This window comes from Melospiza georgiana, chromosome 1, assembly GCF_028018845.1.
Source record: "Melospiza georgiana isolate bMelGeo1 chromosome 1, bMelGeo1.pri, whole genome shotgun sequence".
Classification (NCBI taxonomy): Eukaryota; Metazoa; Chordata; class Aves; order Passeriformes; family Passerellidae; genus Melospiza; species Melospiza georgiana.
Genome location: NC_080430.1, coordinates 116,012,184 through 116,030,583, shown reverse-complemented (window position 1 = coordinate 116,030,583; position 18,400 = coordinate 116,012,184). Strand labels below are relative to the sequence as shown.

The following is an 18,400-nucleotide window of genomic DNA, read 5'->3' as shown; positions in this document are numbered from 1 at the left end:
ACTTGCATCACTCCTACATTCAGGGATAGGGCCTCCTATGGTAATACTGCCCAGAAACGTAAAATAATTACTGGTGGAAGGGATCTCTAGAGATCATCTGTTCCAAACCATTGTCCAAGCTGGACTTTTATCTGCTTTCCTAATAATTTCAGAGAGGTTAGCATCCTTTTTATGATCCAATAGGATAAAAAATATTTTATAAAGGACTCAAGAGACAGGGTAAAATGACCACAGTGTACTTTATTTAATGATTTTGGTACCTTGTGTTGCAATAAAATAAAAAAAAATCTACAAAATCCAAATATATAAAATTTTCAAGTTTCCCTTTTAAGTTTTACAAGAAAAATCAAGTTGTAACCAAGGAAATTTGTTAGTATGAAGCACTACTTTCAACTTCATTTCATCACAAATTGCAACTTACTTAACAGACCAAAATAACTATGGTACTGCAGTACACCAATTACTTCACACACTGTGTTCTTTACTATAGCACATGTAACCTCCACCACGGGAGGCAGCGGTCTCTAGCCAATAAAGACACTCTTCACAATCTGAACTCTAAAGGAATGTTTGTATACATGGATTCAGAATATATATATTTACAGGAAGATTTCTTTTTCTTTTTCATTTTTTTTTTAATAACTATTTCGATTCTTCATTTCAAATAAAATACCAAATACATTTTTACAATGTTTACAAGTCAAAGCACAAAGTTCTGCAATGATTATCATTCACCTGTAGTCACTGTGCTTGTACTGGGGCCGGGGGGAGGGGGTATGTATCTACACTGTTCCATAAACACAAATGTGATCTTCCATCACTTTATTTCTGCAGTGGTGACTGAGGAGTATAAGCACAGTAACAATTCTTTTAGCACAATCAGTGTATAATGCAACAGTTTACAACAGACAGCTGAGAAACTATTGGTCCACTCTGTTCAATTTGCTGTTTATTTGCCAACTGTTATGTTAGTCTTTGTCACATAAATTGTGTACAAGAGAAGAATTAAATAACACAACTTGAATAGGAAAGAGCATACATTTTTAAGGCAAATTAATAAGCAGCTTATGGTGGTTATTTTGTTAAACTATACCCCAACACAACCTAAAAATAAAATGTATGTTCTGCAACTGTCAATAATTATGTCTTCTTAAACAGATCTCCTCTATAAATTGATCAACATGGCTTTGAACCTGGTTATTCAAAATTGAAATAATTCCTCCCCCCAAATCCCCAAATATAGAAAGTGCATGACTTCATATGCGCCAAAACAAAACAAAAGGCAGCTGAGGTAGTTAGATGTAAAACGCATTTATGAAAAATAACTGAAAAACAAAAACAAGGACATATACAGTAAAAACCCACTCATTTGGAATTAATTTTATATCAGGCAACAACTTAAAGCAGGAAAATTTATGACTTCTGAAAAAAAAGCAGTAATAACATACGAATGAAAACAGAATATACTATTGGAATTTTAATTTCAAGTATTTGAGTGTATTTGCATGTGCATTTTTTTTACAGGCTTTGTATAGCATTAGGAAGTCATTTACTTTTTATCAGGCATCACATGAGATCTGGTTGACCTCTGGGAATGAAGTTCCTGGAAGGTAGGAATGTACTGTGAGTGCCTGCAGGTGGAATGCCGCCACGTGTGCCTGGAAGCACCACCATCTCACCCCGGGTGAACTTCTACACACCCATTCATTCTCTGCTGAGCTCACCTGAGAGTGACAGGGCCGGGGATCCGCACCTGTGCCTCCTGGGGACTGACTGGATGGATGTCCTGGGAGCCTGCCTGGGATGCACCCACACGCCTGGATCCGTGCAGGATGTGCCCATGTGGTGGGGATCCCACACATGATGTCCCTACAGAGCTGGTGTGTACACACCTGACCCAGGCAGTGACCCTGTGCACCAAAGGGAGGATCAGCCTCCACTCTGGAGCACAGTCCCAGCTCCTCATGGGCCTTCCTGCCTGTGCCCAGCACCATTGCATTTCAGCTCTCACAGGGACCTTTGCTCATCTGGAGAGAGGGACAGTGCTACCACTCCGGCAGACAGGACAGTCTCCAAGGAAGTGTTTGCTTGAGTCCACTGAGGATGAATTGGGATTTTGGCTCACATCATGGTCCCAGAGCTCCACCAACAGCCCCTGGCACAGAGGCAGTTCCAGCTTTCCCAACCATTTCTCTCTAGAAAGACAAGCATGCAGATCTCTTTAATGAAATGCCCAAATGGAGTGCGCAGGTGCATGGAAAGTCTTCAAGCTTTGGGAATGAAATTCACAAAAACACTGCCTACTTGTAGGAGACAGACCAATTTGGAGATGTCTTCAGTAACAACAACTCAAAACCATCACATTACTAAATGTGCAATGTGCTGGCTCTTCTGAGCCCTACTGTTAGACCCCTCTGCTGATGGACACAACACAGGTGTGTGCAATTTACTGTCATGAATTCTGCACCTGGCTTGAAGAGCATCACAGCAGTGAGCATCAAAAACTGAAATAGTTCTGATGTGAGTGGTTTTCCTTTTTTTTATTGGCCTGTGATAAAGTGTGATGTGTACTTCTGAACTGTGTGCATATGACATCTTCTATTCTTATTTTCTATTAAACAAGGAAATCCTGAAGCCCTTTCTATCCTCTTCTTTTCCTTTAATTGTATCCTTCTGATCTTACTGTATTGTAAAAATGATTTTCAAAAGTGAAGTGTGATTTTGGCTAACTTAGTCTCTGGCAACCCAAAATGAGGAGTTACTAATGTTCACAGAGTGCTGAATGTATACACTATGGTGGCAGAGATGGTAAAGGCCAATTACTCTTGGACATCCTGCACATCATGGCCTTGTAATTTTTCCTTCTAGAACTAGATGGAAAATTAGAGGACTGGACTGTGAGATTTCTTGATGTGGCATGATATTTCAGCTTTCCTCAAAATTTTTGTCAGAGATTTCTGCTCAGTTGTTCAGATTGTTTCAGCACAAGAGGGAGCTTCTCAGAGAAGTCAAGGTTTTATAACTTTATGTAAACCTAGGCAGAAAAAGATGCTCTGATTTTAAAGAGGGGAGAAATATTTTTTCAGGTCTGATTTCATAAAACACAAAGATGTTAAAAGGCACACTTTTGCAATGGATGTAAAAATAATTTTTCTGCATGTGAAACAACAGAAAACAATCCTCTACAGCCCAGGGAATCCATCTCGGTGTTTCAGTGTGTTGGCATTGTGAGTACTTGACATATGTAGACATCTTCTTCACTGTGTCAGTACTTTTATTTGCCACATTTCCTTTCAAAATACAAATAATGTTTCCAAGTCTCAGTACTCACAACCAACATTTGCCCCAAGAAGAAGCAGTCCCCCTTCCCATCACCAATTCAGTTGTGTCACTAGTAGCCATTGGAAACTGGAAGAGAAGAGGATCTATCTGCACCTGCCTCATCCCTGTCCTTGTGCCAGCGAGCTGTAAAGAATGAAGTTAAATCTGTCAGCATCCAAATGCTAGATCCATTTTCAGGGATTTCAGTGGTGAAGAATGACAGGCAAGAACCATGGAGGGCTGGATAGCAGGTTGGGTAGAAAACAGGACTCTTGCCTGAGCTTGGGATAAAATTTCACTTCCCAAGATTTTCCCTGGTGACATGGACTTCACAGAAAGATGTAGATTTGTCTTGAAACTGAAATTGAAATACATACCTCAAGTGACAGTTTTTATTTCATAGAAAATACTAAAATATAATTAATATATTCACAAACTATCTGAAAATTTAAACAGACATTTTAATTTGTCCTGGAATCCAGTGAGGTATCTTGGCCTCATCCAGTAACTAACGGAATTGGAAGACATAGAAATGCTTAAGTATTATTTCCAGTAAACTATTTTTTTTAGTATAAAGCCTGATATTTCTTCCTCAGACATTTTCAACTTAGCCAGATCAGTATTAAGTGCACAAAGACTGAAAATTTCACTTGGCAGTAAAGTTCATGTGCACTGCAAAATAGCTACTGAAGAGATTCTTTAATAAATAAATTTTACTTAGACTGGTGTTGCAGAATTTAAGAGCAAAATGCCCATGTGCTTTCTCTTGGGGCTTATTGGACTCCACTAAAGTCATAAGAAAGTTATTCATTTTCTGTGGTGGACCTTCAGGGAGGCCCTTTATGATTATAAACTGTCTGTAATCAAAACAGTATAATAAATGCTTCTGTCCAGAGCATTGGTGTAAGTATGTCTTATTGACATGTGCACCAGGCAAAGTTTCTCCATTTGTCTTCTAAGAATGTATTTTGGTTTGTTTGGTGGATTTTTTTTTTTTTTTTTGCTTAGCTGTAGATAATTGAAGACTATTTTGTAAGCACAGTTGTTATCAAGTCTGTCTTTTAGGATCGTTTGCCTCGTGTGAAATTGCTTTGGAAGGCTCCCTTGTTTTACTAACAGCCTAGAAACACTTTTGCACATTTCCTCAAACCAAACCAAATCAAATCCACCAGTCAACCTGAAAACAGACTTGGAGTTCTGTATATTAAGAAATGGAGGGTGGAAGAACACACAAATTAGTTAACCTTATCTGAATATAAATTTTGCTGTAATGAATGGATAATATACTCTTTTTAATTATTACTGGGTTAATTAATATATTTTGTAGGAATCCATTTGAAATATTCAATGTGAATTAACTGACATGCTCCTTGCACATTGCAAATTTCAAGAGAACAATGAATGCTGAGGAAGAATGATTAAAAGTTGGGGGTCTCCTCTTTTCTTTTCTTTTCTTTTCTTTTCTTTTCTTTTCTTTTCTTTTCTTTTCTTTTCTTTTCTTTTCTTTTCTTTTCTTTTCTTTTCTTTTCTTTTCTTTTCTTTTCTTTTCTTTTCTTTTCTTTTCTTTTCTTTTCTTTTCTTTTCTTTTCTTTTCTTTTCTTTTCTTCTTTTAATACAAGAAGATTGCAGAGAGCTGCACAAAGTTTCAAAGCTTAGCTGTACTCTGGAAAATTGCTATAAAACCAATATGGTAATGAACTGTGTTTATTGCATCCCAGAGGGAACCATTTCCAAATGCACTCGGCTTACAGTGAGAAGATGAATCTCCCATTTGCTGATGCCACAGGTCAAATCCAGAAGCCAAACTGGGTTTTGCTTGGTTCTGCAGCATGTGAAATAACAGTTGTTAAGTTAATATTTGATTAAATAGGCAGGAGAGCAAGCATGGGAATGACAACAGAGGCGGCTGCCCCTGTTGAGACCATCTTCTACACAGAGTGGCACCTGCAGGAAAGTACAGTGACTCTCATTTGTTAGGATAAACATTAGCTTGTTAACAATACAGAACTTGGAGAAGGGGCAGCAAAATATCTGTCCCCTCAAGCAGAACAAATTACACAGGGGACAGTTTCTGCCCTTGAGAATCAATGCGAATTGATTTAAAGGAACTGCAGTCCTGGTAAGGAAGAACTGTGGTGGAATGGCAGATCCTTGTTTGCTAATCCAGCATGATCCCTGTTACAGGCTGTTCTGTGAGTCAGAAATTACCTCAGAAACAAAGATACCGATTTTTAGGTTGCTATGGGCACATACCAAGACTGTGGAATGATGGAGTAAAATCAGCTGACCTGAAGTAAAATCAAGCTATGACAGCTGTCTTTAATAAAATTCCTGCTTTGCAATTGAGAAAATTACTTCAGTGTTTTCATTTTTAATCCAGATTTCCATCTTAACTATAGAAGTCATCCCATAGCCAGGTGTTATGCAAAGGAATTTTTGAGTTTTGTACCATGACATGAGAAAAGAAAGTTTCTTAGATAACCTGAGCATTGCCTTTTCTCATTGGTGAGGTTTGCATATGAGACTCATACACACAAGAAAAAAATGGAAGCAAGGAAGAACATCAGAACAGTATCTAGTAAACTTTGCCAACCTTTCTGAGTAAACCTTTGAAGAAAACAGATCTGTCGTGATATCCTACACTTACAGACCATGCATGAGGTTACAGATAACTCCACAGTGTTTTCTACTGAAACCAGGATGAGACTTTTTCTGCTACTAAATAAGGAAGAATGGATGATAACTGGAAATCTTTCAGCAGAAATTTCCGTGAGGAGCTGAGTGACAGAATACCTGAGCATAAACAAATGCTATGAAGGCTCACCTACTCTAAAGCTTCACAGCTCTTTCCTAATTATAAGGCTTCTGCCATATCTACTGATTTCCATTTTCTCTATTTTTTTCCCTGTTCTAAGCCTTTACACTGTCCCATGCATGTGTTCCTCAGCTGTGCATGAGGAAGTGGATGTGAGGACTATTAGCAATAAAGGAACATGCACGTGCAAATCCACTATTTGCTCATGGATATACTGTGTGAGAAAATGCAGAACCAGTTGAGCAACCAAACCTATGATACTTCAGATACAGAAAAGACCATCTTTTGAGCCTATTCTACACCTTATATTTCTTGTGGAAGCCATCTAAGATTTATCTTCCATAAAGAAGGCAATAAGGTTCTCTGACCCATAATCTATTGTAAAGATCTGTCATTTCTAACCTAACCATCACTGGCATAACTGCCATACAAAACCCTTGTCTCCCAAGCCTTAGTTTGAGACACTTCTGTGTCTTATTGCTAATAAACAGCTCCTGTCAAGAGCAACAAAGTCATATCTAAGAAGTATCTTTCACTGTCTCCCTGTGTGTTTCAGTTAGTTTGTAACACATAAAGAATTTTCTCAGTCGACCTCTTTCCCCGAGGAAAGAGAGAGTAATTGCACCATAAGTAGTATTTTGGCATCAAGGTTTGTTGGTTTGAGTTTGGGGTTTTTTTGTTTGTGGTTTTTTTATTTGTTTGTTTGTTTGGTTTTTTGCTGTTAAAATAATCTGCTCCTCCTTTTATCCACTGAAACAGCAGGGGCTGCTTTTCCACAGTGTTTCGCAAACATCTCTTAATCTTGACCAGAGGAATCATCCTTTTGCTTTTGTGTCTCTTTGATCTCTGGCCTCCTTGCTAAGGTCACTAGAGGAGAGGCTTCCACGATAAAATCTGTGTACAGATTACTCACATGTGTGCCCTGTGCAGCCTGACTGGAGGGGGCTGAAAATCATCCCACCTGAAAATTCTGTATCAGGAGGGTCCCAAGCCAGAGATCTTGCTGAGTCCCATGTTGCCATAATTGTGTTCCTACAAGGGTGAAGTTAAATATTAAACCACCCACTCATTCTTGCTGATTTTTATAAAACTGCAACTGTGCTAAGCTACACTGTTTCTGATGATGAGAAAAAATTAAGTGCTTTGCTAATCACAAGCCTTCAGATGCCTCTGTAAGCAGCATAGTTTATTTTTTTAACCTTCTACTTCATGTCAAAGTAGCTAAAATCCAACTGTGTGTTAAAAGCAGTGAAAACCAGCATTTTCTTCATTCATTCACCCAGTTCTTACTGCTGTTGCTAAATGTAGTATGTCCTTTGTTACAGTAATTTCTTAAGGATAAAAAGTACAAAAATCTGTACAATCGCCTCAAAAATGAAATTTTACTGCTGCTGGATAGAATAACTTTTTGGCTGATAAGATGAATAAATGACCAGAAGGAAATTTGTCCAGCTTCACACTGATGGTAACTAAAGCTGTCTCAACCATAGCGATATTCTTTAAAATACAACTCCTTGCATATATGAAATTAATCAAACAGATAAATGTTCCACAAGATTAGTTATGAAAGTTTAGCTAGGATGAATTTACTAAGGTTACGTTTCTTCTAGATCTCTCTTTCCAGTGTGGGTACCTCACTGAACACAGCTAACAATGCTTTTTTTCCCTTTTTTTCTCCTGAACTGATTAATGTTCGCTCACAGGACTTTGATTACTGTATTACAAGCCACACATTTGCAAGATTAAAAATGTCTGTTGAATTAATTAGCTGCAAATCAACCTAGGCACAGCTCGACAAGTTCTAAGCAGTTCCAATAAAATAAAAAAGAAGGAATCGATAGCAACCACAAATACATGACGATATGCTGGCATTTTGTGACTATAAATAGTGGCAGCTGCCCTCTCTGCTGACAAAGGAAGATTTTTCATTGTCCATACAGTGTTATCTAAGGGCTAAATCCTGTCCAGATTGGTGTGGCAGTCTCACCGATAGTTTAAGTGTCCTCGGTGAAATATGTCCCACGGGCCAGCCCAATGGCCCAGGGAGAACTGGAGCTGGAAACAAGCTGCCTATTCTGTCTTCCCTTTGAGCCAGAGTGAGCACCACAGTGCAGGTGCCAGGAGTGATTCCAGCACACGTGGATGCTGGCTGACAGGAGGATGATGTGTGTCCCAAAGTGGAAATTCAGGGAATGATGCTGAAAGTCATTAGTGACTGCTTTTGAACTCTTCCTCTGTAGTTACTGCCATTATCTCACCCAGTCATGACCATTTTAGATCTCTCTGACCATGTAACAGGTCCCCTTGCAAACTTACTAGTTTTTTCAAACATTATCCTTAGTGCTGAATGGTGACACAGGTCAGGAGCTCTAGACATGTATCTGAACTTCAGAGAAGGAAAAGCCTTCACTGGCTATCAGTCTCTTCCTCTGCTGCACAAAATTTAAAACTAATTCTCATCAAATATTTTCTGGGAAACAGTCTGGGATTGACACATAGTAATGCAGAACATATTGAAAAAAGCATCAGTGGTTAGAATTTCAGAAATAGTTAATGCATATGCATGGTACATTTAAATTGAGTATCATTTTCAAGTACATGCATTTGAAATTTATCTTAGTTACGTAACCTGTGCAAGAGCCAGTCTTTCCTTCCAACAGCTTGCATCAGGAAACTGCATATGCGTTGGATAACAAACCCAATTAGCATTCTTCAGTCAAAATGCAAGTGAACCATCCTAATTATTGCAGGTTATTTCCTTCATAAGCTACTGACAATGATAACTGATACTGAAACAAATACAACCAACATTACATTACATGAAACAAAAGTTTAATTGATCCCTTTGCCATTTTTCTATATGATTGGTTTTTTCCTTAAGAAAATGTGATAAATCCTTTTTTGTTTTACACAAGTGTCCCTGCTCTATTCTTTTACCAAAATATTTAAGATACAAAATATAGCATTACACATATTTTCTCCATAATTTTTTCTTAAAGTGCTGGCACACTAAATCACAAGGTTGTTTCCAATAATATATTTATTTTCCAATATTATATTTATTTTCCAATAATATAATTCTCTATTTTGCAATTGCCAGTTGGATATCCTTGATGACAATGTTCCTGATCCTTTTTTTTGTTTTAGGCTTAAGATTGAAACGAATTGTAAGATTGAATCCTAATAGAATCTCAGGACTCACTGTCGTGTGTATACACAAACACACACACACATGCACACACATATATATATATACACACATGTTATATATATATATATTTAGATAGATAGATAGATAATATAAATAATGCATTTGAAACTGTAAATTTGCTCCCAAGCATAAGATAAGGTCCTACTGATTTTACTATGATAAAACTGAACACTTCCACATAGAGTATTCATTATAGTGTGCTGTGGACACTGAATGTCTTGCATTCACCTCAGCCTGGGCAATTTGCACACAACTGTGGTCCAAATGTACGGTCCAGAGAAACCATGTCTGCTCCACATGCTTTGCTAGATAGCACAGAGCCTGTTTGCCTTTTGCTCAGCCCAAACTGATTGATCTTTGTTTGGCAAAGTAGCTGGGATCTCAAAGTGTATGAAACTTGGGCTCAGGGAGCTACAGATGCTACAAGTGTAGCTCTGGTGTCCATACAAAGTCTGGCTGAGCTCCAAGGAAAAGCCACGTGAAGGTGGCCAGAACTGCACACAGTGCATTAATAGATCTGATTCAAGGCAGCATGTAGAGATTCAGGCTTTGTCACAGTGTTAACCATGTTCATACGGCTTTTGGTCAGGTTGGAAGGTGAACAAAGTGATTTTTGCTTCTGCCCCAGATGTTTACTGCAGACATTACTCTGGCCAGGTGTAGGCAATGGCACTGAATGTGCTCAGCAATTTCAGAGTCCTCAACACTAAAGGGACTGAACATGTCAAAATACTAGAAGTATGTCTACACTGCACATGTCTTGTGCATTTGTACATCCACATTTACATTTTCCACAAAGAGGAAGAACAGTTCAAAATATGAGGCAGAGAGCATTGCCCTCCTCCTCACCAGTGTGCAGCCCTATATCCCTCTCCTGAGAGAAAGCAGCTAAAGATATGAATCATTGCTAGCTGGAGAGATCACTGTACCTGGCTCTCCCCTTGGTCTCTGCCAACCACCAATTTGCTGCTGGAAAAGCCCTCATGAGTATTTCAGTGCAAAGCTCCATCTGATAGCACCACAGAGGACCCAATTCTTTCAGGTAAAATGAGCAGGACAATACCTGCTCAGAGGACCCTGGCAGGCTTAGGTGGGAGACAGCAGCTGAACTAACCTTGTGCTGTGAAGACCAAGTGTATCTGACCAAGTCCAGGAGGTAAATTTTAGGTCCTTGAACATCTGGCATTAAAAATGTTCAGGAGCTCCCAGTTAGTGGAGTTCGGAGGAGCAGGAGGAGCCTGAGACCCCGATGTGCCTGTGCCGACCTCTGCCCCTGCGCTGCCACGGGCTGGGTGTCTGGTCCCCAAGTGGTGTGGCTTTCATCCAGCCCATGCACGTGGTTTTCCTCTCTTTTGTGAGCTCTTTGGTGCATGAGGTGGGGAGGAAAGTGCTGGACTACGACCAGGCCTTGCCCTGAGCAGACTTGTAGCACACAAACACAGTCCATGCCTTGCCTTAGTGCTGTGTTATGTCTCTGCAGGCTCTCCTAGACATTCAACTAGCAGCTTTTTTACCTTGAGGAAATCACTCAGCTGTGAAATTCTGCTTTGCAGTACTGTTACACACTAGGTGGCTGAGTGGACACACCTATTTCATGCTAAAAATGCTTTTGGGCGGTTTAGTTCAGTGCAAAAAACTACCCCAAACTCAATGCTTTGTTAAAAGGATGTGGATTCTCCTATAGCAGAATGGATCTCGTGCAGAAAAGCTGCTAGCATTCCTAGAGCTGCAGCATGCCAGAAGCAATTGTTTCCAAAGTTATCTGAAATGAGAGGCTGAAACCTACAGATAGAGTAAACTTACAGCAGTCATGTCTTTTTTTCTATGAATGTTGCATTTTGTTGCATTGACAAATCTATTACATTTTAAAATTTATTTCAACCATTCATTGAAGTGAGATTTTTAGTTGCACTTTAAAGTTTCTTGGCTAATTATTTTTTATGCTGCCTTGCATGTAGAAGTTGAGATTTGATCTTTCTATTAGTTGGTCACTTATATCACAATTTATTGTAAATCTCTCTCAATGAATATAGCAACTATATGTATAAGTCTGTTGTAATTATACACAAGCTTCTGTTTGACTTCTCTGGTTCATGCAAATCACCCCATAAGGGTGCTGAAGAGGACTTTTTGCTCTGTATCTTGCATGTCTGTTGTCTTTGCCCCAGGATTCAGAGTAGGCACACAGTTTACTAATGGGTGTGTAAGATCCTCTGCATAAGAACGAAATGCTAAACATTTAGAGCAAAATGTAAGAACAGGAGCCAAGCTTACACAGAAAAAGTTCCTTTTAATGAATGTACTGGTCAGGAATTGGCTTTTGTAAGAATCACTGGAAATGACTGGTTTCAGGGACATTTTTCAAAGTTTTCTTAAAAGGATCACAAAAGAGCAACTCAGTCAAAGCAGGTATAATCTTGAATGTTTGAACTAAAAATGAAATAAGAAGAAATCTTTGATTCATGCCGAGTCAGCACTAAGTTTAGTGTAGGTATTTCAGGCTGACCCAAGTGCCTTGCAGGCTTTTTGGCATTAAGCAAACCTCCAGCTGAGTTCAGTTTGGAGTGAAGAGGTGAAGACTTCCACAACCATGGTCTGAATTCATGTTGTTCACTCTAGGTCAGGACCTGATTTTAACATATTCATACCAGTGAAGAAATCTCACCAAAATCCTAAACTGAGATAAAATAAAGGGTGCCAGGGGACTCCTCATGTGTTAAAACAGCTCTGTAAATGATGTCTTAATCAGTGACACCATTCCCTTAACTTTGCATGAACAAGGCCTTGTAATGTTACCTCTGTCTCTCCTGTAATGAAATCTGCTCATACCAGATGTGAGAAATCATCTCAGAAGCAGATCACTCAGCAATTTGCAGCCAAGTGAAAATGATGGCAGAATCTGTTTTAAAAAATCACTACAGGGCAGTAATCTGTTGTGTCACTTTTTTTTTATTCCCAGATTTAAAAGAATCTGCTCTCATTTTGCATTTTATCTTTTTTATCAGAATAAGGAGGAATGGATTCAATGCTGTAATGAAAAGACATAGTCCTATAAACAATTAAGTGAGGATTTTATAGCTTAATGTCTCTGGTACACAAATGGCTGTCTGCCACTTACTCCATTTGGCTTTCTGGTGAGAGCCTGGGCTCTATGTGAGCTAGTATAATTGCTACAAGTAGTGAAATTAAATGGCTTATTGTGTATTTAAACAATTCTTCCCATGTCCTGCATTGTTACACTGCAAAATTACCAATTGTGGTGTTGGGCTTGTAGATTTATGGCCAAGTGTTATCATTAACTTCATCACACACATCTTGTAGGGGTTTATCTTACACAGGCTGCTTTAGATGGATGCACAGATGCAATTTATTCTGCTTCCCACCATGCACAGGAGTGAGAGAGGCAGCAGTAGGATCCCAGGAATCTGCTGAAGTCTTTTCCTTGGCATTGTGCAGGCAGTGCAGGGGGTGCAGAGTAAATCACAGCATCTCAGTCACTCTGGATTGCACTGTTCAGGCAGGGAGCAGAGAAAGGGCAGGGGCTTTGGAAGCTGAATCACTGGCAGACCCAAATAAAACTCAGTACAGTGCCACTTTTAAGGCTCCTTAGGAATGATATGATAAAATCACGTACGCTTCAAACTCGTTTAATTTGTGTTCTAAAAACCCCAACAGTCTAGTTGTGAATATTTTGCTGGCCAATAAAAAGTAAATGAACATATTGCATGACTGGGAGTCCCTTTCCAAATAAAGCAGCATTTCTACTTTTAGTACCACTTATGAATTGATCTTTTGGGGAGATAATGATGTATTGGAAAGACCTTCATATGTTTTAAACTAATACAGGTTTAATAGCTATTCACCACATATTAAAAATTAAATTGTCAATAAGATTATGATTTTTCTCCTCTGCTTAAAAGTTTACAAAATCAGGCAGATGAGACCTAGCATTAAATTTTGGGAAGAAAATTTTCTCCAATTTTATAAAAACTAATTAATATAAAATTTGTTGGTTTGACAATGAAAATATTGTATATATGCCATTAAGTCTATATAACCCAAACAAAGAAACATTGTTCTGTCACAAGAAGCATATTTAAACTGACATAAACAAAATTGGAAATTAGTACTTTCATTATTAAATATGCATGGAAAGAAAGTATTGCACATATTTGTAAAGAATTTTTTAAGAAAAATTATCCCATTACAGAATAAACAGCTTTTAAAATAAGTAAAAAGTTTTCTCTTACATTTTCTTACATGTTTTCTGAATGAACATGGATATACATTACCTTTATTTAATTATTGATAGTAGTTCAATTGTCTTTTCTGCAACAGACAAATTCACAATTCTCAAAATTTTAGGACTAAGTTTTTGACCAGATAAATTACCATTAAGTCTGCTGCTAAGTTAGTTTGGTTCATTAGAACAATGCTCCCATAAATCTTACTGCTAACAAATAGATGTGATTGCTTTTCTTTGCCTGAATGCAAATATGAAAATATGAGCTTTTTTATATTCCTGTATTCTGCCATGAAATTCAAAAGGCATGATGTTTTCATTATTTGAAAACCAAAAGTTCAGGTTTTTTACAAGTCCTTTTTATAAATTTTATTTTTGCTATTGCTGTCTCAGTTGAACTTTATTGATTTTAGAACTGTCTGTGGCAAAAAAGAAGAGTGCATATTGATTATTAACTGTCCATAAGGCCATAATGGAATTTCAGCATGGACTATGTTTATTCTTGGCAATTTCTATTAAAAATTCTTACAGCTTTTAATGCGACAACTCACAGCAATGCAAATTAGGCAATTGTCCATGCAGCCCTCAGAGTGTTTAGATTTCAGTCACTGCCCTCTTCTCAGTGCAGGTGACACTGATGGTATGATGGTAAGAGAGCAAGATTTTGGAGAACAAATTTTGACTTAGTGCATAAGGACTTCTACCTCTGCCTCAAACCGCCGCATTGAATTCTGAGGACAAGGTGTGTATATGTAGAGCTGCATACATATAAATATATGTACACAAACACACACATATATGTCACTCTGCACTCACACCCTGCAGGAGTTTCCTTAAGATAAACATTTTTGCAAACATTAGTTTAAGAAATTAAAAATGCTGTGAGCGTAAAGAAAATAAATGCTGGGCATGAAAAACCACGTGGATAAATAGCATCTCTGTGTCCTTCCTTCCAAAACCAAATAAAAGAAAATCAAGGAAACTCATCCCAAACCTTCTTCAGAAACCTTGTAATGCAAGCACCTTAACCCTTTAAATTCCATACAAAGCAACTTTTCTTCAGTTCTGTAAGCCTGGCCAAAGGGCTCACAGCTCTGAGGAAGAGCGAGAGGATGAGGATGAGAGGGACCTCAGGAGAGGCAGAGCCTCGCTGGCAGCAGCAATGCTGCCCCTCTCCCCAGGAGCTGCTGGTGGGAGACTGAAGCTTGAGAAGGCTGCCCACTGTGCCTCACTCAGGCTTCAATTTCCAGGTTGTTAAAGCAGCAGCAAACACTTCAAACTGTCTCCAAATGAAACCCTCACATCTCGGGTCATAAAGCTTACGTTTGCCCTCGTTGTAAAGAAAAACAGCAATTCCCTTGCGTGAGCTGGAATTTGATTCTGGAGTGAAGGGTCTATTGAATATGATAGGACGAAGGACTTGCTTCCAAAATCTTTTTTTTTTTTTTTTTAGCAGTTCTTGCAGTGTTATATTTTCTGAAAAAACATGAGTGCTTTTCTCTGAATAATCAGCTGTATCTCCATGAAGAAAAGGGTAATCACTTTGTAAAAAGCTTCAGGTTTGGACTATCAAAGATTTGCTTTATTTAAAAAATTTTTATAGAGGCAGTTGGCAATTGCTTAATTTGAAAATACCTAAGAAACCCCTGAAGCATAGATTTTTTCTGATCTCTGTAAAGTTCCCTCTGCTTTGCAGATTCCTGCACTTTCACAGGTTTTTGTTTAGAGGAACTAGCCCCAGCAAAGTACAACAGGTATTGAATATCTCACTAATAAAAAAAGTCAACATTAAAAATGGCTAATTGAACACATACAAATAAACATAGTCTGTGTAACCTTGGCCATTTCATAGTACAAATATTTGTAATAGGAAAGACAGAAATTTACCCAGCGGCATACACAGCAGTGACTACACTGGATATATCTGACAGTCCATTTATCAGGTCTTCTCCATCCTGACAATGCCATTTACAACAGTAACTCTTCAGTTCTGCTTTGCTCTCCTAAAATGGATGGAAATAGTTATAGCAAATTGTTTCTCATGGAATCACTTGGTGTCTTTACAAGCCACTCACATTTGAAGCAGGATCCACAGTTTATAGAGTATTCTAAAAGTACCCATGTAGGCTTTCATATGGCATTACACTGCAAAGAAATCCATAATGTGTGAAAACCAGGTTTATGTCAACCTGTAAAAGTCATTTGATAAAATTCATGGACCAATTCTGAAAATCTAAGCTATAAAGAGAATGAAATGTATTAAAAGATTTGAGGTTTATAAAAAGTAACCTTTTATACCATATTTTTACTTTACAAAAATATTGAAATAATCCATGAGTTTTTCACTCTGCACCAGCTTTAAAAAAAATACTATCAAATTTTGACTTGCACCTTTAATGCATCTGAAAGCACCGTCAGGGGATACTTTTAACATAAAGTATAATATCTTTAACTAGATTTAGGGAGGTATTTAAAACCCAAAAGCTTGCATCAAAAGCACTCTATTACAAGAAATTCTAATTTTTAGACACGTCTGGACACCAGTCTTGAACAGGCAGAAGAGGCTCTTCCACATAACTTGTTTGTATTATACTTCAGTGAATATACTTACTAAGAGGTGGCTGAAAGCCTTTAAAAGACATCACTTTCACCTTGAGGGGGAAAAAATCAGAGCTGTCTCTACACATTGAGAGCTTGGTTGGTCTTTCCTGCTTCTTTTTCTGGTAGGGCTTGTGCCACTTGTTGTGTCCCTCAGGCAATATCAACCTTGCAGTTATACAATGTTTGGCACTAGAAGGGTATGGCATGTCAGTCTCTTGTCACACCTGCATACATTCACACACTGAATCATGCATTCTCAGTCCTGAAACAGAGAAGTTTCAGTGTGTTCAGCTCCTTGTGGTTTCTTCTGAAATATCTGAAAGGGGTCCTCCAAAAAGTTTAGAATATGAAAACTATACTTCCTTGTTCTTTTACTTTTGTATTTTTTTGCAAATTGAGCACTGAATCATGATTATCATTTAATGAATGTCACTACGTGCTAGAGCTCCGTATTTCTCCTCAAAACCAGAAGTGAGCTGCATAGAGTTTCTGTTGACAATAATATCAAGAAGTTAAATTGCATTTAAAAAAAATTTTGAAATTCCACAGAAAACAAACAGTTCTGGTAGTGTTAATTTTAATCACCTAGTTAATCAGAATTTAGTTTATTTTCCATTGACAGCCTTATAAACATGATGACATTTCTTTTTAATTAAGAACTATTTTGCAAACCTATTCTAACCTGAATGGTTGATTTATGGGAGTGTTGAAGACTACTAAGCTCCTGTTTTTTGCCCCAGAAAACAGTTTTCCTAACAGCAACACTGTGTGCTACAGTTTCATTATTTTTGAAAAAGTGTGGGTTTTTTTTGTTTTTGCCATTGATTATGGAAATATCAATCATTCATTTCTAAAATAAAATGCACTACTGGCTGAAGCTGAAAGCTCTGGTCAGAGCCTTTTTATTGGTTTGATTGTAAGTACTGTGCAGTCAGAGATTCATAGCAGCGAGGGGTGGTGGGTGAGTTCCCCACGCTGATGTAACTGATTTGTATGTGTGGGTCAGGGTTTGGGGGTTTTTGAGGCTTTCAGATGATGCTGCTGTACCAGTGTCCTGCAGACAGACTGCACACAGTGGATCAAATGATAATCATGATGATAGCCAGACTAAGAACGCTATAGCTTGCTGCTCTATTTGTAGTACGCAGTTTAGTTGTTCCTACAGCCCTACTGTCAACCCTTAATTTGGACTGTAACATTGGAGCTGCTCCAAGCTGTGTTTTTGCTTTGTCTACAACGTGGTTTCATATTCCAAGCGCTCCTGAATAAGGGCATCATCCTTATACTGTAGCCGTGGAGGAGCAGGGGAACATTCAAACGCTAAGATCGCCTTCCTCAGGCTCCTGTCCAACACGTGTCTCTCCCATGCCGGGTACCTGTTCCTGAACAGATCGATTTTAATGACAGACTCCTCAATCCTTGGTGGCCGGGAGGAAGGTGTGGAGGGTGCAGTGGGTCTCACCTGAAACACAGGCACACACCCGTCCCTCTCTGCGAATTTCTGATCCCGCTCGCTCGTGACGCTCCGGTTGTTGGAGATGGAGCGCAGGGTGCTCGTGGCCACCTCTGGGGGAAGGGTGAAGGCAGCGGCAGGGTCCTCACAAGCACAGCTTGGTGACTGCCCAAACCTCGGTCCGTTGGGGTGGAAGAAGGCATAGTACATCAGCATAAAAACAATGCCTGTTAAAAAGCTGCTGAACACTACACACAGTGCTGGTATGGCAAATGCATCGGAGATTGGAGGGGCCTTGTACAGATACCAGAGAACGCTCAAGGCGGTGTTTTCTAAAAGGATGACAAAATAGTAAATGAAAAGCCTACAGCGTGTCCTCCCTTCCTTGACGTTGAACCAGCTGAAGATGTAGATTATCCCAACAACCATGTCGAAAACTATCTCCTCCCACTTAGTGATGCAAAACTCTGTCTCGCAGTGAACGATCCAGAAGGTCATGATGCACCAGTGCAGCACGATGAAGATCCCAAAGTACAGCTGGAAAACCGAGGCAAACAGAGCAAAAGTAATGACCCTTGCTGCAATGGTGAAGAAGTGCCAGCAAAACTGGATTATAACAGCCATGTAACTGATGGGCTTCTTGTCATCGCGGGAGTCACGGAGGGCCTTTTGGTAGGAAGCCAAAGCCCAAGCCAGGGATACAAGGGATGCTGCAGCAGTAAGACCTAGGAGGAAACAGGAGGTGCAGTTAAGGCA

The 18,400-nt window shown here is 38.9% G+C and overlaps 1 protein-coding gene across 1 annotated transcript in view; it reads right to left on the bottom strand.

Annotated features, from left to right (window-relative positions):
- Positions 1 to 4,939: 4,939 nt before the first annotated feature.
- Positions 4,940 to 18,400, bottom strand: part of XKR4 (XK related 4) — a 225,299-nt gene continuing 211,838 nt past the window's right edge. Inside the window, exon 3 of the mRNA XM_058019078.1 lies at positions 4,940 to 18,369. Within this exon, the coding sequence (XP_057875061.1) occupies positions 17,423 to 18,369 (947 nt within the window). The 3' untranslated portion in view covers positions 4,940 to 17,422. The remainder of the gene's footprint in view (positions 18,370 to 18,400) is intronic.